At 51.5% G+C, this 22,746-nt stretch overlaps 1 protein-coding gene across 4 annotated transcripts; it reads left to right on the plus strand.

The window, feature by feature from the left end:
* Positions 1 to 40: 40 nt before the first annotated feature.
* On the plus strand, positions 41 to 18,735 carry KMT5A (lysine methyltransferase 5A). 4 transcript variants are annotated; one of them, XM_025267773.3, is made up of 8 exons: positions 41 to 200; positions 5,538 to 5,659; positions 6,751 to 6,907; positions 10,004 to 10,223; positions 10,604 to 10,691; positions 13,555 to 13,614; positions 15,853 to 16,043; positions 16,813 to 18,735. In XM_025267773.3, exons 1-8 carry the CDS (start codon positions 191 to 193, stop codon positions 17,021 to 17,023), a joined length of 1,059 nt encoding a protein of 352 aa, XP_025123558.1. In that variant the 5' UTR covers positions 41 to 190; the 3' UTR covers positions 17,024 to 18,735. The 4 variants fall into 4 exon arrangements, with proteins under 4 accessions (XP_025123558.1, XP_025123557.2, XP_025123559.1 ...); XM_025267774.3 differs by lacking the exon at positions 41 to 200 and adding an exon at positions 5,155 to 5,290; XM_025267772.3 differs by lacking the exons at positions 41 to 200; positions 5,538 to 5,659 and adding an exon at positions 5,062 to 5,290.
* Positions 18,736 to 22,746: the final 4,011 nt, after the last annotated feature.

A 22,746-nucleotide genomic window follows, 5' to 3' on the forward strand; every position in this document is an offset into this window, starting at 1 on the left:
AGGAGGCGGGGAAAAGGGCGGGCTTTCCCTCCAGAGTTTGCCTATCACGGCGGGCAGCGTGAGAAGAGACGGGCAGCGGCGCCAATCAGGGCAGCAGCCGGGACCCGGCGGAGCAGTTGGCTACAGTTGTTGCAACTTTTTTCGAAAGCTGCGTTTCCCGGGAGATCCTAGGCGGTGACAGAGCAGGGCCATGGCTAGAGGTATTGGCCCCGGTGGCCAGCGCCGGGGCTGCTGGGTTGGGGGGTCGCGCTGCAGGCGACACCGAAGTGACGGGAGCGGCGGGAAGGCGTTCACCCGCCGGCTGCTCGGAAGGCGCGCGGGGACTAGTAGGGTTGCGGGGGGAAGGGCTGCGGAACCTTTCTCACCTCTTCCCCACCCTCGCTCCAGAAGCCCCCAGAAAGCCCTCCCACTCCCGTGCTTCGGTTTCCCCTTTTTAAAGTGTGGGCACTTGGTGACCTGCCTCTCGAGAGGCAACGGGGCCATATGTCAAAGGTGTTTGGAAACTAAAGCGACTAGCGCCTCAAGGGAATTGTTGTCATTGATACAAATGAGGGGGAGGGCGAGGCTTCGCTTGCTTTGCGGCTCTCTCTTGTTTGGAAAGGAGGTGATCCCGAGGCGAGGGCAAAGATCGGTACCCTACTTGGTGGGGAGCGCTTCCGAGTGGACACCGCGGCAGGCGCTTTCCTTTCCCTTTCCACTCCCTGAGTCAGCTCTGCGCCGCCGGGGCGGAGACGGGCCCCGCTGGCCCACTTTGGGGTGAAACAGGTCCCCTGGCACCTCCCGGCGCGGCCCTTCGCGCCGCAGCTGATCAGGGCTCCTGCCCACGGGAGATGGCTTGGGTGGGGTTGTGCTGCTGCGAGGGAGTCGATGTCTCTGCCTGAAGTTCTTCGCACAGTTAGTTTGCTGTCAGGACAGACCCACGTTATGCGGCAAAGTGATCTCTAACCGCTTGGTCGTTTCCAGCCGCTGTGTCTCCATGCAAAAACTTGAGCGTGGCGGTTCACTTGAATTATTATGTAAAAGAAATAAGTCGAGGTTTTACATTTTTCTCAAAATTCCCGGGGTATTACACGTTAGTAGGAATTTGCCTTAATGCAGTATGCAGGCAGGTCTTTACCGTCTCAGCCGCTAGGGAAGCCCAGGCTCCCCATAGCGATCATAATGAACAAAATAAGGATTCATTCAGCAGATATTTATTGGGCTTCTTTGTTTTCAGCCCCTGCACCCAGTTGCATCATTTATTCTCATAGCATCCCTTTAGGGTCTTTGGGAACAAGACTTACCTAGATTTTGATTAAGAAATAAGGCATAGTAAACTTCAAGTTAAAGAGCTTCATAATCTAGTCCACAAAGAAAAGTAAGATGCCTCAAATATTCTTCTTCAGGAAAGTGTTAAGCATCTAAAAGTATATTTAATAATATCTGGCTAATTTATCTGACAACTGAATAAAATTATGAAAGTGAAAGTAACTCAGTCATGTCTGACTCTTTGTGGCCCCTTGGACTGTAGCCCACCAGGTTCCTCTGTCCATGGAATTCTCCAGGCAAGAATACTGGAATGGGTTGCCATTCTCTTCTCCAGGGGATTTTCCCAAACCAGGGATCGAACCTTCGTCTCTGGCATTGCATGAATTCTTTACCCGCTGAGTCACCAGGGAAGCGAGCTACTGAATGTTTCTAGGCTGTAACCCTCCCAACCCTTTATGAGAAGATACTATGCCATTTCACAGATGTAGAAACTGAGGCTTGGGGAAGATAAATCACTTGCCTAAGAGTTATGTGACTAAGATATTGATAAATATGAAGATGCTTTAGCATAAAAAATGTATACTGCTGTCCTCAAACTCAAGACTCTAAAGTACTAATTCATTCATTTGACAAGCATTTATTCATTACCTACTGTGTTCCAGGCCCTTTGCTAAAGACACAACAATGAACACAGACAGAGAGAGAGCACAGTGAGGCCAGAGGGGTGGGAAGGCTGCTATAGGCCACAGTGAGGACTGTGGATTTCATCCTAAAAGCAAAAGGGTATGGTTAGGGATGGGAGGAGTGGTAAGAAGCACATGATGAAAATCTGTGTTCTTGGGGACCACTCTAGCTCCAATAAACTGGAGACAGTCACAATAGAAAGAGGCAGACCAAGTAGGAGGCCATCTGATAGAAGGACAGATCCTACCCAAATGAATACTTTTGAGGCTGTAAATATTTACATGATTGTAAAATTTCTAAAACAGAGAGGAGTTGCCAGATATCTGAACATTATGTTCATGTGACTTAGCAGGGCTCTCAAAGTGAGCTACAAGCTGTGAACAAAGACTGCTTTTCTAGAAGAAAAAGACTGATCCGTCATTTGAAATACTGTAAATAATTCAATATCTGATTACACTAAATGCCCAATTTAATGATTTGCAAGAATAATGAAGCCTAAGAAATAAATAACTACAAATGGGGTGGGGGGGAGGTCAAGTGACTCAGTGAGAATTACTGACCATACATTACAAAGGTGATTCCTAAGCCTGTTATGCTAGAAGCTGGGAACTCTCCTCTTCACTTTGGCTAAATAAGAGAGGTAGAGGGACTTGCCTGGTGGCCCAGTGCAGGGGGTGAGGTTTCCATCCCTGGCCAGGGGAGCTAAGATCCCATATGCCTCCAGGCCAAAAAAACCCAAACCATAAAACAGAAGCAACACTGTAACAAATTCAACAAAAACTAAAAATGGTCCACATCAAAAAAAATAATAAAATAAAAAAAATGAGGTAAAGTGGAACAAGCAGAGAGAATGGCTAGAGTATGTCCAGTGACTTTGGCCTTCAGCTTCCACCTCTGAAAAATGAAAATAACAGTTTGTAAAGATTAACTGACATAATAAAGTACCTGGCTCTCGGTGATAATTATTATTAACCCTTATTAAGTATTTATTTCAGTGGCCAAAAGGTTCACTTTGTTTCCCCCTACAGATTAATTTAAGCAAACTATTTTTTAAATGCACTACTGCTAAAATAGTAATTTAAATGATTTTGGTGTGATGGGAAAAATGAAAGGGGCTTCCCTGGTGGCTCAGCCGGTAGAGTCTGCTTGCAATGTGGGAAACCATGGGGTCTCAAAGAGTAAGACACGACTGAGTGACTAACACTTTCAAATATTCAGTAAATGTTAGAGATTAGTATCATTGGTGATGAATTCTATTTCTATGAGATCCTGGGCACCATTAAGAGTTTTTATTTCTGTGACTGGGTATATGTATTTGTTATGCCCATAGGAACCTCATGACAGAGAAAAGAAACTGTTCTACAACTTTACTGAATGATTGGTACTACATTTTCTAGCTACTAGAGCTGCAGAGTTGAGAGGAATGGGTGCTAGACTTGTATTTTAGTGTATCCTCTGCATCTGTGCACTAAAATAGAGGAAGATGTAGCCATGGGTATGTGTATGGGGTGGGGGAGTGAAAAATCGTATGAGAAATGGACAAGATGACTTGAGCAACTGTTTCCTGCCTCCAAACCAAGATCCCCCTGATTGTTTGGCAACAAACTACAAACCCTCTTTGCCAGGCAGAGGTAACAGACACTGTTTCAAATGGCTCAACCTGAGTGTCCCTTTGGAATCCTAAGTCTCTGCATAGTCTCTTGGATATTCAAGTGGGCAGAGTACCCTACCCTGCTGGAATTAGTGGTTGGGTGGGGATGGAGGGACTTCCGCAGCCCTGTGAAGGATTCTAAAGCATGAGCTGATTTGGGAGGCTGTGTCCTGAGCAGTGTCTTACCATTTAATCCACCGTCTAATCCCTTCTAAGAGGAGGAGGAGGCAGCTAGTTACAGTGATAGCCATTTGTTTATGTGGGTGTTGGAAGGTGCCCTCGGTAAGTTGTGGAATTCATTGATCTTGGTTTTTTATCCATGAGGATGCTGCAGCCCAGGCTGGGGAAGAGACTTGGCCTTTGTCACAAAGCACCTCTGGAGCAGATGCAGGGAGAGATACCCAATCTTTGCCTCCCAGGCCATAACCGAAGGCGGGATGCCCTGAGGTGTTTGTTTGCATCTATGACTTTGCACAAATACAGGGACTCTTTGTTGGCTGTGAGCCCTCAAACCCTAATGGCTACAGCACAGTGGTTCAGGGCAGTAATCTATGCCGAGATACCACAGTGCCTGGAACCACTGCCTCCTAGGACATTTCTCATGGGGGGACAGGACACTTGGGTGACCTGCTAATAAGCCTTCTGCAACACCATTAGCTCCTCCCTACCTATTTCTATAACTGGTAAGTTAGTGGCTGGGAGTGTAGGCTCTGGGGTCTGTTGGCCTGGAAATCTAGTTCTAGTTCTGAGAACTTGGCCAAGCTCCTCACTTCTCTGAGGTGGTTTTCCTTGTCTGTGGAAGAGAAAATAATAAGGTTTCTACCTTCAAAGGGCTGCTGAGAGGTTTGAATGACAAGGTATGCAAGAGAAGCGCCCAGCAAACATGTTATTATAATTCCCGGCTCCATCTCCCCAGGGACCGCACGGATCTGGTGCAGCCCGCCTGGGTTTGACATCTGACCTGATCACTTTCTAGTTCTGTGGCTCTGGGCAAGCCCCTGCATCTCCCTTAAGCCTCAGCATCCCCATCATAAACGGGTTACCCGCAGGACCTGGCCCCTAGGGGCTTGCCGGGAAGGTTAAATGCCCACGAAAACGCTCCGTGGGCACAGACTCAGGCACACAGGAGGGCTTTCGTTCACCGCTGCCCGCTGCGCCTGGCACGGACGGGTCTCCCGAAATATCCGTGGAGCCAGCGAGAGTGGGAGCCCGGCCGGCCGAGAGCCCGGGCTGTCATTATCATGTTTCCCACCCCTTCCTCCCCGAGTGGCTGAGGACGCGCGCGAGGGGGCGCGCCCGAGTTGGGATTCGTCGCGGCCGCGGGCCCGCCCTCCTTCGCTCCCTCCCTCCCTCCGGAGGAGCTTCTCAGCTCCGCCCCTGCCAGCCCCCTCCCCGGCCGGGAGCGGACGGTGGGCGGTGGCGGCGGCGGCGAGCGGGCGGGCCGCGGAGGACGCGCCGCCAGCGCCTCCCTCCCTGCGTCCTCGGTCCCGGGCCGGCCGGGGCTGCCGCGGCGCGCGGGTGCCGGGCTCTGCCTCGCAGGCCATGGGGGAAGGGGGCGCCGTGGGGCGCCGCCGGCCCTTCCCCGGGGCGCCGCGGCGGCGCTGGTGGCGGCGGCAGCAGCAGCAGCAGCGGCAGCGACAGCGCTGGTGGCCGGGCCGCGGCGGCGAGGGCGAGGGGCGCGCCGCCATGGGCCTGGCCGGGCTGCAGGTGGGTGTGGCGGGCCCGGCCGCGCGGGGGGCGGGCGGCGCGCGGGGCCCGGCCGGGCCGGGAGGCGGGAGGGCGACGCGGGCCCCGGCCCGGCCCGGCCCGGCCGGCCGGCCCACCGCCGCCGGGCCCTCGGAACATGGCTGCGGCGGGAGGCGCCGCCGCGGCGCCCGGCCCGGGCGGCCCCGCTCCCCGCCCCGCCGCGCCCTGAGCGCCCCCTCCCCCGCTTCCCCCGGGTCCCCCTCTCCAGGCAGGAAGATGTCCAAGCCCCGCGCGGTGGAGGTGGCGGCGGCGGCGGCGGCGGTGGCAGCGACGGCCCCGGGCCCGGAGATGGTGGAGCGGAGGGGCCCGGGGAGGCCCCGCACCAACGGGGTAAGCAGGCACCCTTCCCGCACTCGCTCGGCGCGCTCCCAGGGGCCGTGCGGCCGGGCGCCCCCGCGGGCCCAGCTCCGAGAGCACGTGGGCGCGCCCGCGGCCCTGGGGCGGGGGTGCGGGCGGGGCGCCCGGCCGGGCAGCTTCCTTTTCTGCTGCCTGCCTGGGAGTGGCGTCCCCACTCGCTCCGCCATGACCCTGGCAAGCTCCGACCTCGGAAAAGTTTGTGTCTTTATGGCATTTCCACACCCCGAGACCCGGCCATCCCGGTGGCGGCTGCGCCTTCCCAGAGTGTGCGGGGCCTGCCCGGGGCCCTCGGGGAGGTCACAGGTCTTCGCTGACTTGGTGAATGGCTCACCAGGCAGAAAGGCCCAGCAGTGTTTCTGGGAAAGCCCTCCTCCCGTCTGTGCTTACGCAGAGGAGAGGCCCCACACCCAGAGACACCAGCGGTGACCCGTACCGCCCCACCGGCCTGCCCACCGCAGTAGAGTAACCGCCCTAAATGCCTTGGTCTGCTGAGCTCCGCACCCGCCTAGTTAGCCTGAGAGAATTCCCCAGCCGCAGCCCAGTCCCGCAGTCCTAGGACTGCACGATTTGAGAGGGGCCGGGCTTGGGCTCATAGAAGGCTCAGACAGTCTTGGCAAGTCCTACCAGCGAGCTGACCTCAGGTCCAAGAAGTGGTTATTCAGGTTCCCTGAGGCCTGTCTGTGCTGGAGTTCCTGCAGCTCCTGCCAGGGCAGTCAGCTGCTGCTCAGAGGCCAGCCCTTCCAATTCTGGCCTCGTTTGCCCTGGTCAGTCTAACCTTCTTATTACTGGTAGGTTGCCTCCTGCTTCTGTGGATCTTTGTGGACAGCTGGTTCTCTTCGCTGGCCAGATGTTCCCCCTGCCCTCCTTAACAGACTGGAATTAGAGACCAACTTGGACCTGGGGGATTCTAAACCTTCCACTACTAGGCTTCCCCTAGTAACCCAGTTTTTGAACCATGTTTTTTTCCTTTTTTTTGTCTTGGATTCCGGTTGCCCCTTCTCCGTCTAAATGTTGTAAGATCTTCTTCTTCAAGCCTCTTTCAGAATATGCATTTGTCGTTTTAGGAGAATGTATTTACCGGGCAATCAAAGATCTATACCTACATGAGCCCGAACAAATGCTCTGGAATGCGTTCCCCCCTTCAGGAAGAGAACTCAGTTGCACAATACGAAGTCAAATGCCAGGGGAAGCCATTAGCCGGAATCTACAGGAAACGCGACGGTAAGCCTCTGAAATGGCCCTGCTCTATCCACCGCTGACCGGTTGCATCCTCAGTAATAATGTCTGTATGCTAGATTTCCTTATCCAATCTTTTCAAGCCAAAGTTTGCAAAGTTTGAATCATGTCCTGTCTTGCTGCTAAGAAACATAGACATGGGGGGAATAGAGCCGCGTGTTCCAGGGCGTGTGCCCTATTGGTCTAACAGGTTTTCCCTGTTTTTACAAGAGTTAGCATGTCCTTCAAGCTTGGTTTTCTTGCCAAGTTGCCAAAATAAGGCAGCTGGCATGTCGTTAGAGAGGTTTACAGGCGCTAAAAGTACAGAAATGATGAGTCTGGGCTGTCCAGACCAGGCACTTGTACTGCAGCTGAGTCATGTGAACCTAAGGAACTGACTTCCTTCTCTTTTCTGAGCTGGCCTTGACCTCAGTTCTAAAGGTTCTTTCCACTCAAGTGTTCAGTGCTACTCTGAAGCCGCGTACTCCAGAATGAGATTTAGAGTTAAAATGCTGAGCAAGAAAATACTTATTGAAAGTTCTGTCTGGCCCTGCAAAACATGCCGAAACCTGTTGGAAATTTTGCTGTAACCCAAATACTCCCTTTTAAAGTGGCGGTGGTAGGGGTGAGGGGGGGATGGGGGCTAGTGGTGAACTTTCCCCAGTTACTGTGCTCTAAAACTTGCCTTAAAGAAACAGCGGCTACCAGCTGCTCCAACAGCTCTGTACAAGGAAGCTTTGTATTTGTTAACAGAAAGTGCCATAAAGGGATGGGGTAGCCCAACCTCTGGTCCAGATCTGAGAACCAGGGGCAGGAGCCAACCCTCGGCCTGATTACCCCTGGTAATGTTATTTCAAATGGACTTAGGTTCTAATCCTAGCTCTGCCGTTTATGAAAGGAGGGGTCACAGGCAGGTTGCTACGTGTTTTTGAGCCTCAGTTTTTCATCAGTGGGAGAGAGGAGTCCTGCCTGAAGACCACTTAAAGCATGGGTGCAAAAGGCCTTTGTGAGCAAGTTCCCTGGTGGTCCATTGGTTAGGATTCTGTGCTTTTACTGTCAGGGGAGAAGGTTCAATCCCTGGTCTGGGAACTAAGATCCTACAAGCCTCGTGGCACAGCCAAAAGAAAAGGGAGGGGGACTTTGTGAACGCTCCATACTGTCAGCCCATTTTCCACTGGACCGGAAACATTACAGCCTGCCCCTCCCTGCGTCCCTGCTTCCGTAGCACTTAGGCCAGCACTAACCACACTGAGACTTGGAAAGGGCCTCTCTCTAGATGCCATAAGCCAGCCTCACAGCCCTTCTGGGATGGGGCAGGATGTAGATTGTCCTGAATGGTGACACGGGGCACAAGTTAGCTTATTTGACTCGAAGTGTTACTACATGGTGACAATTGAAATGGGGGGCTGGATGAACACTGGAGGAGACCCCCACAGACTGGGCGTCTATCCATGATTCTCATCCTTTTCCTGCCTTGACACAGACTCACGTGACAGCTAATGTTCATGAATACCACCCACTCCTAAGGTTATGCCTGACGTCTTGGCCTTAACTCCCTCTTATTCCACTCAAGACAGTGTGTCAGGGAGCACCGTCTGTCTGTGTCAGGGAGACAGTGTATCTGGACCACCTGGAGAACAGTCCGGATGGCTGCTGATGTATTTATTTTTTTCTTTCGTTTGTTGAACTATTATTCAGATATCCTGACGTTCACCATTTTAAAGGGTACAGTTCACTGGTTTTAGGTATACTCACAGATTTGTGCAGCCATCACCCCTGTCAAACTCCAGGACATTTCCATCACCCCAAAAAGAAACCCTGTACCTACTCACAATCATTTCCCATTCCTACTTTCTCCCAGCCCTAGGCAACCACTGATCTGTTTTCTATCTCTGGATTTGCCCGACCTTGACATTTCATATATATGAAGTTGTAAAATATGTGACCTTTTGTGTTTGGTCTCGTGTACATTATAATGTTTTCAAGGTTCGTACATGTTGTAGGCTGTGTCAGTACTTCATTCCTTTCTGTGGCTGAATAATATTCCGTCGTGTGGATAGACCACATTTTGTGAGTTGATGGACATTAGAGTTGTTTTCACTTTTTAGCTCTTCTGAATAAGCTTCTGCGGGCATTCGTGTATAGGTTTTTATGTAGACATATGTTTTTAATTCTCTTGATAGATGCCTAGAACTAGAACTGCTGAGTCAGATGATAACTCTCTAACATTTTGAAGACTGCCAGACTTTTTTTTGCAAAGTGACTGCACCATTTTGCATTCCCACCAGTAATGTAATATTTATTTTTAAAAAGTAAAAAAATTTTATGGAAAAAAAAAAAACAGTCCAATACTGGCGCTCCATGAGTATTTTTAGTAACAAGTCATTGGCGACGTCCCACACAACACACTGAACCGGTATTGGGGCACCATGCTGAGAACCACTGTGAATGCCATGCTTCGACCCTGTTAGAAGAGGGATTTAAAAAAAGAATCTGAAATGAATCATGCCAGGGAGCTAGCCTTTGGGGAAGAGGTCTTTGTTGGGAAGAGGTTCTGCTTTATCACCTTACTTCCATCTACCAATGCTGCCCCACCCTGTGGGAATTGTGCCCCCCCCCCCCCCCCAGCCCGTTTCCTCAAAAGCCATCGATGGAGCCCTCATGCCAATGTTGCTGGCTGTGTCACTTCTGCTTCAAAGGCTCTTCCCTCAAGATGCAGACGACCTGATGGGTTGATTAATCACAAGAACGGAATCCAATCACAGTATATATATATCAACTTATCATGGTCTAACACTTCAAATATGTTATAATTGTATTGATCAATCATACCTCAGCAAAGCTAGAAAAGGGGGGCGGGGGGGAATGATGCAGAGACCAAAAGCTCTGCCTAGTGTCTGGGTCAAAAAGTAAAGCCAGATCTTTTCCCCATGATGCTGGTTAGTGGACACCAGGCTTAACAGCCCAAGGGCACTACTGCCCAACACGCCCCCACCCCCCCCAATCTCCTCCCCGAGCCTGTCTTAGCAAGCATCCGAGGGCTGGAAAGTGGGAGGTGTCAGGTCCAGAGTCAGCCTGTCTCTCCCCACCCTCTGCCCACAGAGAAAAGAAACTCTGGGAATGCAATACGAAGCTCCATGAAGGCCGAGGAACAGAAGATCAAAGACGCCAGGAGAGGTCCCCTGGCACCTTTTCCAAACCAAAAATCTGAAGCTGCAGAACCTCCCAAAACCCCGACCTCGTCTTGTGATACTCCCAATGCAGCCGCTGCCAAGCAGGGCCTGAAAAAGCCTGTGAGGGGCAAACAGGCCCCCAGGAAAAAGTAAGTGCTCCCTGGAGCCACTTCTCATGCAGGGCGACCTGTTGGGTACCAGCTGGGGGGAGGCCGTCCACCCTCTCAGGCCCTTGAGCTATTAAGGCTCAGATTCCCGAGACAGCACCAGGGATACCATTACTTGCTGCGTCCTGGTCTGCCTCGGGTCCAGAGCCCCCACCCTGCTGAGAGTAGGCAGCCTGCCTTTGGCACTCTTTCTGAGGCTGCTGTGGGCAGGCGAGCTGAAGTGACCCAGGGCCACAGTGGACAAAGGTGTTTTACATGACCCGATTTCCAAGGAGCCTGCTCCTGAAGGGTCGCATGCCTCCTGGCTGTGAACATGGTTTCAGAGCTAACGCTTGGTTCCTCCTCTTCCTTTCCCACCCCAGAGCTCAAGGAAAAACACAGCAGAATCGCAAGCTCACAGATTTCTACCCTGTGCGAAGGAGCTCGAGGAAGAGCAAGGCTGAGCTGCAGGTAGGGTCACATGTTTCAAATCGGCTCTCAAAGGGGCGGGGTGGCCCAGTGGGCAGTGCTCACTGCGCACCACCTGAGCTCTCTTTGCATTGTCACGGGAAAAGTCTCTTGGCCTCCGCGGCCCCGATGTTCTCCTGGGTCTAGTGGGGGTCGTCATAACTCCCTTGGGTCACTGTGGTGCTTAGTTAAGATGCTTCTGTGAAGGAGCCTTTTCGCCTGTAGTGTGGGGCATGGAAAGTCAGAACCTCCAAGGAAAGTGGCTTTGGCAGGGCCATCGGAGCCTGAGACTGGGGTGGGCTGCGTGCTTTCTTAGAGGCGTGTTTGTCTGCTGTCCAGAGGTTTTGTGTCTCGAGATGATGAAGAGCACTGGCTTGGGAACTACTTTCTGGTTGTGTGACCTCAGGGCTTAACCGCTCTCTGCCGTGTCGTCTGTGAAATGGGGATGATGTAGTCGAGCCCTGTCTGGTGGTTGGGAGGGTCATGCACGTTAGTGAATGCACATAGAACACTTAGAACCGTGCCTGGGATGCAGTGAGGACCTATTAACCCTTGTCACCATTGCTTCCCCCGTGTTGTCCTTTCCTGGGGCTCCTCTCTGGCCTTCCCCATGCAGCCACAGAACCTGTGAAAACCAGGCAGGAAGGCCAACTGGGCTGTAAGGCCCCCGCCCGCCGTATTTGCAGAGTGCTGAGCTGTGCACAGTCGATCAATATTTGATGCAGTGAGGTGTGGTTATTGCCTTTCTGTTAGGGAAACTCAGGGTGTGGCCTGGCCCTGCAGCCCCCAGCTGCTTCCATCCCCCCTCCCACCCAGGGGCAGCAGAGCAACCTCTAGGCTTGGGAGGAGCACTCAGGACTGCCGCCCCCACCAGGGAGGTGGGGGACCCCGGCCTCTCAACCCTCAGACTCTTCCACATTTGGACGTTGAATCTGTAGCTGTACAGACGGTGAGGCAGCATCTCTGTGTCTCCTTCTTTGAATTGACAAGACTTCATTTTTTAAAAAGGGGGGAGGGTGTCATTTTTCTCCCCTCAGAGGGAAGCTCTGGCTGTATTTCCTTAGAAAGGCAGTGTCTTTCAGCCAAGAACAAGCTGTTACAAGCTGTTTGCCTGCAGTGGGAGGCTGTGCGAGGTCAGCCTAGAGACAGCACTGCAGAGGGCGAGGCGGTGCCAGCCCCCAGCACCCGGGACACCTCCCAGCCGCGGTCGGGAGCCGCAGAGCCCACTCAGGGAACCTGGGGGTCCACCCAGCGCCGCTGTGGGCTGCAGGGTCAGGGAAGCCTGAGTTGGCCTTTTTTAATTAAAAAAGAAAACAAAAACCAGGGGCTTTTCTTTCTGGAGGAGTGGAAGCTGCAGTGGGTGTGTTGCCAGAGTGCTGAATTCTACCGCAGGCGAGCTGAAGGCAGCTGGCAGTGGCTCCCCAAAGCTTGGTCTGCAGGCAGTCAGGCCCACTCTGTGGCTGGATGGAGAGCCAGAGGCCAGGGAGAGCCACACTCTGCCCACCACCGTTTGTGTTGGCTTTGTCGAGTGGGCACCCCGGCCAGGTGGTGGCTGGCCAGGCTGGTGGGGCTGTGGCTGGCAGAGGTGAGGCCCGAAGGCAAGGCAGCCGGGTCTCCTCTCAGGTGAGGCTGGTCCAGACCTGACTGCCCTTCTGGGTCAGCCAAAGCCGAAGTGGACAGGGCATTAGGGGAGGGTGTGGGTAGGTGGGCGAAACAAAGAGCCCTGAAGACTCCTCGTTGTGGCTGAAGACAGAGCAGGCGGGGCTCAGTCCAAGGTCCAAGTCCAGGGCAAGAGGGTGGAAACAGGGCCCTGGAGAGATGCCCTGAACCCCTCGTTGCTTCGCTGTGGGAGCCCCTTCTCTGGTTGGCCCAGCGTGGGTGGATGGCAGCCCGCACTGGGCAGGGACTGCAGTGTTGGCAGTGCCCTGGCCGCGTCATCACCAGCCCAGCCCAGCCAGCCCCGGGCCTGGCATGCAGAGCAACCTGCTGACTCCAGCTGGGCACGTCTCGAGTCCTTCCTGCCTTCACCCTGGTTCACACCTTGCTCCCTTTCCAGGCCCTCAGTCCCCCAAGGACCGACTACTGCTGCCTTCCTCTTTAGGACGCTTGGAGCTAGTTGTTCGCGTGTCCCCAAACCACCCCCCCGCACCCCCCCCCTCCCCGGCCGAGTAAAATGGACTCCTTGGCTGCACATTCAGGGTGTCTCACCTGGCCCCAGCTCATCTCCTCTGTCTCGTTCTGTCCCAGCAGGATAGTCCCTGTCCCCACTGCCCACCACGTATCCCAGTTTTCCCACGATTACACCTATCTACTTCTGCACACTTGTAACTAATTATTTAACAAGGTGGTTGTGCCTGTGCATGTGGGGGCAGGGCATCGTTGCCTTGAGGGCTCCCTACGTCCAGGTGCTGTTCTCGGCCAGGAAATGCCACGGCGAACAGAGGGTGGACATGGTCAATGGGTGGGTACACACCTCCTGTTCAAGCGGTGCAGCCTCTGATCAATTTAGCCCTGGCTAATTTTATATGCAGTTGGAGTCCTGATTTTTACATGTCCACAATTTAGATATTTTGTACAAGTCTGTGTGGGCTAAATAGAGCATAGCCCCAGGCCACATTCTGCCACAAGCCCTATTCTGCCCTCGAGCCGCCCCGTCCCCCTCCTGGCCCACCTGAACGCCAGGTGGTGAACAGCCCACCTTAGACGGGCAATGAGGAAAGGACGGGGGCTTGGTGGCCTGGACATGCTGGGGGACCGATGCCATGGAGGCTGAGTATGAACGGACCCTGTGGCGGCTGGGACTCCCGGAGTGGCCTTGGTGAGAATGCTGATGCACTTCTTGTTTTTTCTTTCCCTCTCCACCCAGTCTGAAGAAAGGAGAAGAATAGATGAGCTGATTGAAAGCGGGAAGGAAGAAGGAATGAAGGTAAGGGGCTGCAGGGCCCACCTCGTGGAGGCTGAGGCTGTGAGGTCTGGCCCTCCCTGGTCCAGAGGCCCATGCAGGAGTCACGCTGCCTTAACCTTCTGATATCACTATGACCAGGCAGACTGTTGCAAGCTGTCAAGGGACTGAACACTAAAAGTATCCTTAAGGGAATACCTCCTGAAGGAAATGTAATGAGATACTGTCCTGTGGAAACTTTTTATTTATTTATGGCTGTGCTGGGTCTTCGTTGCTGCGTGGACTTTTCTCTAGCTGCGGTGTGGGGGGGCTTCCCTCTAGTTGATGTGCTCAGGCTTCTCTGCAGAGCACAGGCTCTGGGGCACGCAGGCTTCAGTAGCTAAGGCTTCTGGGCTCAAGAGCGCAGGCTCGGGGGTTGGCGGCACATGGACTTAGTTTGCTGCTCCGCCTTTGCGAGATCTTCCCAGACCAGGGATCAAACCTGTGTCTCCTGCACTGGCAGGTGGATTCCTACCCACTGTGCCACCAGGGATGCCCCTGAGGAAAATTTTCACGACGAAGGACTTCCCTCACAGACCAGGTTAAGAATCTGCCTGCCAGTGCAGGGGACTCAGGTTCAACCCTTGGTCAGGGAACTAAGATCCCACATTGCCACAGGGCAGCTAAGCCCAAGTGCCACGACTTCTGAGCCCATGCACTGCAACCAAGATTTGACACAGCCAGTAAATATTTCTTTTTAATCACGATGACATTTATACACATATATGTAACTTACTATCGTAACCGTTCTTTATGTGTAAAATTCACTGGCATTAAGTACATTCTTCATTCACAGTTGTGCAACTATCCCCTCTGTCTAGCTCCGGAACCCTTTTGTCCTCCCGACTGGAAACCCCAGACCCACCAGTAGCCACTCCCGTTCCTTGCCCTCAGCCCCTGACAACCAGTCTGCTTTCTGTCTCTGTGGATTAGCCTCTTCTGGACATCTCATACAAATGGAGTCATAGAATGTGTAGCCTGTTGTATCTGGCTTCTTTCATTTAGCATGACACGTGGGGAAACTTTTAAAAGGACAGGCTAGTTTTTCCTATACTGTTTTCCTGGGAAATGGCAATGCCCAGGAAGATTTGCTTTTCTCTCACGTGCTCAGTTGCTTCAGCTGTCTCCTACTCTTCGCGACCCTATGGACTGTGGCCCGCCATGTTCCTCTGTCCATGGCATTCTCCAGGAAAAAATACTGGAGTGGGTTGCCATTCATCCTTTATGGGATCTTCCTGAGCCAGAGATCAAACCCAGTGTCATGTCTTCTGCATTGGCAGATGGGTTCTTTACCACTAGCGCCGCCCCCTATTCTTGTAGTGTATTTCAGACATAGTGGGAGCATGAGAGGGGAGGAAGTCTCAGAGGTAGTGGCCAGATGGGTCTGGGCTAGGACCCAGGGGATGGGAAGCTTCAGTTTCCACCTGCCACTGAGGGGAATCTGAATTTTGTTCTGGGCCTCTCAGCCAGTCACCCTCCATCTCCATTTAAAATGGAGTGCAGGAGGAGGTCAAAATAAATAAATAAAATGGAGGAGAAACCCAGGCATGTACATTATGGACTAAAGGAGAGACTCAGAATGTTGGGTCCTACTTTTCCCCTAAAGAGTGGGCCAGGATGTGGCTTTGAGTCTGTGCTACATCACTTCCTAGCTTGGTGGCTGGGGACACATGACTCTGCCTGTCTAATCTCTAATTTTGCAGGTTTTCTCACCTGCAAAATGGGCAGCACCCACCTAGCAGACTTCTCAGGATCCCACGTAACAGTGCTTTGCAAACAAACACAAGGGAGCTCTTTGGGGTGATGGATTCTGGTGATGGTTGCACAACTGTGTATGCTGCATGGGCTTCCCTAGTGGCCCAGTAGCAAAGAATCGGCCTGCCAATGCAGGAAACACAGGTTCGATCCCTTGGTCGGGAAGATGCCAGGGATCCGGAGAAGGAAATGGCTACCCACTCCAGTATTCTTGCCTGGGAAGTCCCATGGACAGAAGAGCCTGGCGGGCTACAGTCCATGGGGTCGCAAAAGAGTTGGACACGACTTAGCAACTAAACAACAATAATGTGCTGAATGATACCCTTCAAACCATGTGTGTGAAATGAGTGGATTTTATGACCAACTGCAGTAAGGCTGTTCAAAGAATGTACTACAAGCTGCTGGCCACGCACGGTGGCATTTGTTGCTGTTTATGAACCAACCCTCCCTCTCGGCACCTCCCAACAGATCGACCTCATCGACGGCAAAGGCAGGGGTGTCATCGCCACCAAGCAGTTCTCCCGGGGTGAGTTTGTGGTGGAATACCACGGGGACCTCATCGAGATCACCGACGCCAAGAAGCGGGAGGCTCTGTACGCACAAGACCCCTCCACGGGCTGCTACATGTACTATTTTCAGTATCTGAGCAAAACCTACTGGTAAGTCCCCTGGGGCTTCAAGTGGCTCTTCCCACCCTGGCAGAGGTGCAACCAGAGGGCCTCCGAGGGCATCCTGACTCTTCTTTTGGCTCCAGCTTCTTGCTTGGTTCTTGCTGCCATTTTTCAAAGCTGCAGTGCAACTCTTCCTACCACACACACCACTTCCATTTTTAATTCTGGTGATTGAAGCGGTTCTGGAGGCAATCTTGGCCACCAAGCGGTGGACCAGTCACGTGAAAGCCCGCAAAGGGGCTCACCTGGCCTTCCGTGTGGGGCATGTGACCAGAGCAGCTCTGGGAATTGCTATTTCTCTGTCCCCTATGCGATGATATCACTGATTGTTGTTTTATTTATTTTTTAATAGACTGTACTTATAACGTTCCCAGCAAAACTGAGTGGAAAGCAGAGCGAGTTCCCATATATCCCGCCTGCCCCCACCATCCTGCATAGCCTCTCCCCTACCCTCACCAACAGAGTTGATTTTTATTCATTTATTTATTATGCTGAACTCCACAGTCATCTCTGGTGCTTCCACAGAGTCTTTTGCATTCCCGTCTACACTCCTCCACCTCTCGCCCAAATACCCCACACCCAACGCCCCTCTGGGCTCTTAAAGTTACATATATATATATTTTGAGTTGAGTTGCTTTCCCAAAAACACGGCCATAAATCACCATCATCCCACTAGAGCTGAGAGCAAGCCTGACTCAGACTGGGTTCAAAAGCCTCTTTATCAATTTAATCCTCTGTCGCCCTCCCTCCCTGCCAGCGTGGATGCAACCCGAGAGACGAATCGCCTGGGAAGACTGATCAATCACAGTAAATGTGGGAACTGCCAAACCAAACTGCACGACATCGATGGCGTGCCTCACCTCATCCTCATCGCCTCCCGTGACATCGAGGCTGGGGAGGAGCTTCTGTATGACTATGGGGACCGCAGCCGGGCTTCCATTGAAGCCTACCCCTGGCTGAAGCATTAACCCAACGGTCCCGCCCCCTCCCCCTTCTAAGGACAAAGTGCCCTCAAAGGGAATTGATTTTTTTTTTTTTTTTTTTTTTTTACACACTTAATCTTAGCAGATTACTTCAGATGTTTTTAAGAAAAAAGTATATTAAGATGCCTTTTCACTGTAGTATTTAAATATCTGTTACAGGTTTCCAAGGTGGACTTGAACAGATGGCCTTATATTACCAAATCTTTTATATTCTAGTTGTTTTTGTACCTTTTTTGCATACAAGTCGAACGTTTGTGCTTCCCGTGCATGCAGTCCAAGACTCGGCACAGGTTTTAGAGGAAAGAGTCAAACATGAACTAGGAAGCCGGGCGACGCACCTGCCTCCAAACGAAGAGCCAGGACTCTCTCCCCTGCTCCCCACATACCTGCCCCCCCAACATCCCAGTGCCAGGTGGGCGCGAGGAAGACACTGCCTTCCCCACGGCCCAGATGGGATGTTCCCAAGCTCTTGTTTTTCCTGACATCTCGACAGGCGCACATTGAAGTGTATGAATATTTTTTAAAAAAAGGTTTCACAGTAGTCTTCCCCTCTGCTTTCTTGAAAGCTTACTGACCCGGTGGCTCACGGGCCAGGCCTCGATTTAACTCTTCCACGGGCTGCCGCTTTTCCGGGCACCTTCACGCATCAGGGCGGGGAATCAAAGGAGACGTGGGCAGGGACAAGCATTGCTTACCTAGCCCTTGCAGGGGCAGGGTTTCCCGAAACTGGGTTAGTTTCTTTATAGAAATGTGAACACTGAATTTATTTTAAAAAATAATAATAAAAATCAAAAAAAAAACAAAAAGACAAAAAAAAAAAACCACAGAAGACAACTTACATGTATATAGGTCTTGAAGTGAGTGAAGTGGCTGCGTTTTTGTTTTGGGTTGTTTTTAGTTCGGCTTTTTCTTTTTCCACCCTTGGTTTTGCTTCTGTAGAAGAGATATGAGATGGTACACTATTCTAATCAGAAATCTAAAGTTTTGTAGTGGGACCAGAAATTACTTAACCAATTCCCCACCCCCTCAACCCCAACCTGATTCTGCTTGGGTTGAAAGCTCCAGACCGGCTGTCAAGGCTTCCGTGTGTCAGACCGCCTGGTGTCCTTCCTGTAAAGCTGCAGCCATGAACCAAAGAGCGAGCCTACAAGCCCCGAGAGGCAGGGCCCCTGCCCTAGCTGCCAGGGGGCAGGGGAGCTGGCAGGCCCAGGGATCATGGCTGAGGGTCAAGTTTTCACCTCGACTGTGACAGCAGGAGTAGCGGGTAGCTTCTTCCTGAAGGGGGGACCGACTCCCACCTTCTGTCAACTTGTAGTTCAGGGGCCTGGGGCTCCAGAGCTTCGATCTGGGGTCTGGCGCAACCCCACCCCACCGCCCACTCCCAGGTAAATGTGAATGGAGACAGGTATGAGAACCTGTCCTCGACTTCAATGCCCCCCCAGCCCCGGCCTCACGACGGTGCTACCTGAGGAAGTCTTCCCCCTCCCACGCCCACCCCCACCCACCAATCCCACACTTGCCTGGTCAGTGGTCAGCAAATTGGAGGAGGATCCGATGGGAGTGTGTAAATGTGAGATAAAATGTCTTGGTTGTACCTGTTTGTGGTTTAGCTTTGTATTTAAGAAAAGGAAATAAACTTGAAAATTATTTGTCATCATAAAAATGAAACAAAAATTAAAATATTTATTGCCAGGCGAGGCTACCTGTGTCATTCTGTTGTTTTTCACAAAGCAGGGGTAGAAAAAGGTAATATACTTTCTGTTTCTGTTTTGGGCTGTACCATGTGGCTTATGGGATCTTAGTTCCCCAAACAGGGGTTGAACCTGGGCCCTCAGCTGTCAAAGCATGGAGTCCTAGCCACTGGACCACCAGGGAATCCCCGTTGTTTTTTGTTCCACTGGGTCTTTGCTGCTGTACTCAGGCTTTCTCTAGTTGCGATGAGGCAGAGCTACTCTGGTTGTGGTGTGCAGGCTTCTCATTGGAGTGACTTCTCTTTGTGGAGAACGGGCTCCAGGGCATTTGGGCTCAGTAGTTGTGGCGCATGGGTTTAATTGCTCCTCAGTATGTGGAATCTTCCCAGACTGGGACTGAACCTGTCTGTGTCCCCTGAATTGACTGGTAGATAACTATGGGACCACCAGGGAAGTCCCCCCTGTTTATTTTACAAAAGGGCCACTTAACCAGTTTGAGTCAGTTTTGGTGACTGTCCTAGGGGACAGTCTCTTCATTTTTATCATGAGGGATCAGAGGTTGCTTGTGGAGATTAAAAGTGAAGCACATGGCCCCCTGAGAAGAGGGCCCAGCATGTAGCATATATTTTAGCTGTTGTCATTTGTCATTGTTTCTAATGTGCTAGACTTGATTCTTAGGTAGGCGTCTCAAGAGTCATCAACCTTCCCTGTCTGGTGCTGGAAGTATCCCAGATCCTGATCCCTAACCCCCCACACCACAGTCCACCCCCAAGAGGCTGCCTTCCTTCAGCCCCAAGGCACTGGAAGCAGGTTGGAACTGAGGGCAAGGTCCTTGGTTTACAGGTGAAAGATCCATTCCCGGCATAGGCTTTCAGCATCTGTCAGCCGTTGCCCTGAACAAATCACTTACCCTCTGAAATCTGTCCATCAAGTTGGGAACAGCCTCTACCCACCTGCCTTGCAGGGGTTTCTCGAGGATTCAGTCATCATATACTACTACCTTACCATGGAGGGGACAGTGTGGCCTGGTAGCCAAGCGCTCAGCCCTGGAACCGAACCTCAGGTTTCACCCACTTTGCCGCTGTGTAACCTTGGGCAGGTTACCAACCTCGGGCAGGTTACCTAACCTGTCTGGGCACCACTTTCCTCTCCTGTGCCATAGAGACAATACTGGTGCTTGCATCGGGGTGATTGTGAGGATTGACTGAGTTTAAGACATAAAAGAACTTGCAGAAAGATAAACTTCAGGAATCAGCTATTATTAAGATGAAAATTTGGGGTGTTTTTAAAAATTTATTTGGCTGCACCGAGTCTTACTTGTGGCATGCAGGATCTAGTTCCCTGACCAGGGCTCGAACCTAGGACCCCTGCACAGGGAACGTGGAGTCCCAGTCTCTGGGCCACCAGGGAAGTCCCTTGGGTGGTTTCTATCATTCAGTATTTACGAGTGCCCCAGACTGACAGATAACTGCTTCTAAGCCTGCTCTCCTGGCTCAGGGTTTGGAGATGGAAGCCTGCAGTGTGGGAGCAACTGTCTGTCTTGAATGTGGTCACACTGGGCCCAGCTCCAAGGACTTACCTTCTGGAATTCGAACACCCACATCCCAGCATCTGTGATTCTGAAGTCAGGATGCTCAGATTTGTTTCCCAAGTCAGTTCTCACCTCCAAGGGGCAGAAATCTTCCTCCTCCCTACCCACTATTAAGAGGGGAGCACCTAGTCAGGGATGCACCATTATACAGGGTTCCAGGAGTCAGAAGCCCCTGTGCTGTGGCAATCGCATTCTGGACCGACACTTAAAGGTCGCCAACTTCTTTTGGGAGGCACAGTGGTTTTGACCTTTGCACCTGAGTTCAAGTCCTACTTCTGTCACTTCCAGCTGGGGCCTTGGACAAGCCCCTTAGCCCCACCATACTAGCAGCTGCTTGGGTGCATAATAATAGTAACGCCCTCCTCAAAGGGATAAGGTGAGCCAACATATGTACTGCTACTGCTGCTGCTAAGTCACTTCAGTCGTGTCCGACTCTGTGCGACCCCATAGACGGCAGCCCGCCAGGCTCCCCCGGCCCTGGGATTCTCCAGGCAAGAACACTGGAGTGGGTTGCCATTTCCTTCTCCAATGCATGAAAGTGAAAAGTGAAAGTGAAGTCGCTCAGTTGTGTCCGACCCTCAGCGACCCCATGGACTGCAGCCTACCAGGCTCCTCCATCCATGGGATTTTCCAGGCAAGACTACTGGAGTGGGGTGCCATTGCCTTCTCCGGAGGCAACATATGTAGGTGCAGTAAATTGCATTCGTTATTAATATCAGCACTTTTTGGAGAATCAGGGTACCTAGAGCTTCACAGATAAGAACCTGGGCTTGAGGGGACTTCCTTGGTGATCCAGTGGCTAAGACTCCATACACCCAATGCAAGGGGCCAGTGTTGAGCCCTGGTCAGGGAACTAGATCCCACATGCTGCAACTGAGAGTTTGCACACTGCAACTAAATATCTCATGTGCCACGGCTAAGACCCGGTACAGCCATATAATTTTTTAAAAAAATCTAGAATCAGGCTTGCATTAGCACCCTGGGCAGTAACTTCATAGCTACGTGACCTCGTGTAAGGTACTTCAACCTCTCAGAGCCTTCATTTCCAAATCCATAAACTAGGCAACTCATATTAGTTAGTCTCCATCTCCTCAGGTTGTTAGAGGAATAAATGAGATAATCCAGGCAGGAACCGAGATGTGATCACTAAGCCAGGGTTATTCACTGAGAAGACAGGCTCACAGGATGTGTTCAGCAGGCTCATTATTTTCTTTGCAAAGTGTAGTCTCCTCTGTCTATGGACTGTATTTCATTGATGCCTAAATTTACTTCTTTTTCATATTTTAACATTGCTGAAATCATTGGTGAGCCTTAAAGTCAATAGCATCTTGATGTTATCATTTGTAGCATTTTTTTTTTCTGTCACAGCAACACACAAAATAAAGGTGTATCACTTAGATACAATGAAATACATGTCCACCATATATATGCATGTATGTATCAGTTCAGTTCAGTCGCTCAGTCCTATCTGACTCTTTGCGACCCCATGAATCGCAGCACACCAGGCCTCCCTGTCCATCACCAACTCCCGGAGTTCACCCAAACTCATGTGCATTGAGTCAGTGATGCCATCCAGCCATCTCATGCTCTGTCGTCCCTTTCTCCTCCTGCCCCCAATCCCTCCCAGCATCAGAGTCATTTCCAATGAGTCAACTCTTCGCATCAGGTGGCCAAAGTATTGGAGTTTCAGTTTCAGCATCAGTCCTTCCAATTAACACCCAGGACTGATTTCCTTTAGAAGGGACTGGTTGGATCTCCTTGCAGTTCAAGGGACTCTCAAGAGTCTTCTCCAACACCAAAGTTCAAAAGCATCAATTCTTCGGCGCTCAGCTCTCTTCACAGTCCAACTCTCACATCCATACATGACCACTGGAAAACCATAGCCTTGACTAGACGGACCTTTGTTGGCAAAGTAATGTCTCTGCTTTTGAATATGCTATCTAGGTTGGTCATAACTTTCCTTCCAAGGAGTAAGCGTCTTTTAATTTCATGGCTGCAATCACCATCTGCGGTGATTTTGGAGCCCCCAAAAATAAAGTCTGACGCTATTTCCACTGTTTCCCCATCTATTTCCCATGTATGTATACATGTGTTATATATGTATAATATATACGTGTGTGTGTATTTGGCCCTTGAACAGTGCAGGGAGTTATGGGCCCTCACTCTCCCACATTGAAAAAAATCTAAGTATAGGGACTTCCTGGTGGTCTAGTGGTTAAAACTTCAAGTTTCCAATGCAGGGGTGTGGGTTTGATCCCTGGTCAGAGCACTAAGATTCCTGTGCCACGTGGTATGGCCAAAAAATAAATAAAATCCACCTATAGCTTATAGTCAGCCCTTTGGATTCAAGGTTCCTCCTCTATATATGCAGTTCCAACTGGATTCAACCATCTCATATGTGGAGATATGTATATATATCATATGAT

Source organism: Bubalus bubalis, chromosome 17, assembly GCF_019923935.1.
Source record: "Bubalus bubalis isolate 160015118507 breed Murrah chromosome 17, NDDB_SH_1, whole genome shotgun sequence".
NCBI classification, from domain to species: domain Eukaryota; kingdom Metazoa; phylum Chordata; class Mammalia; order Artiodactyla; family Bovidae; genus Bubalus; species Bubalus bubalis.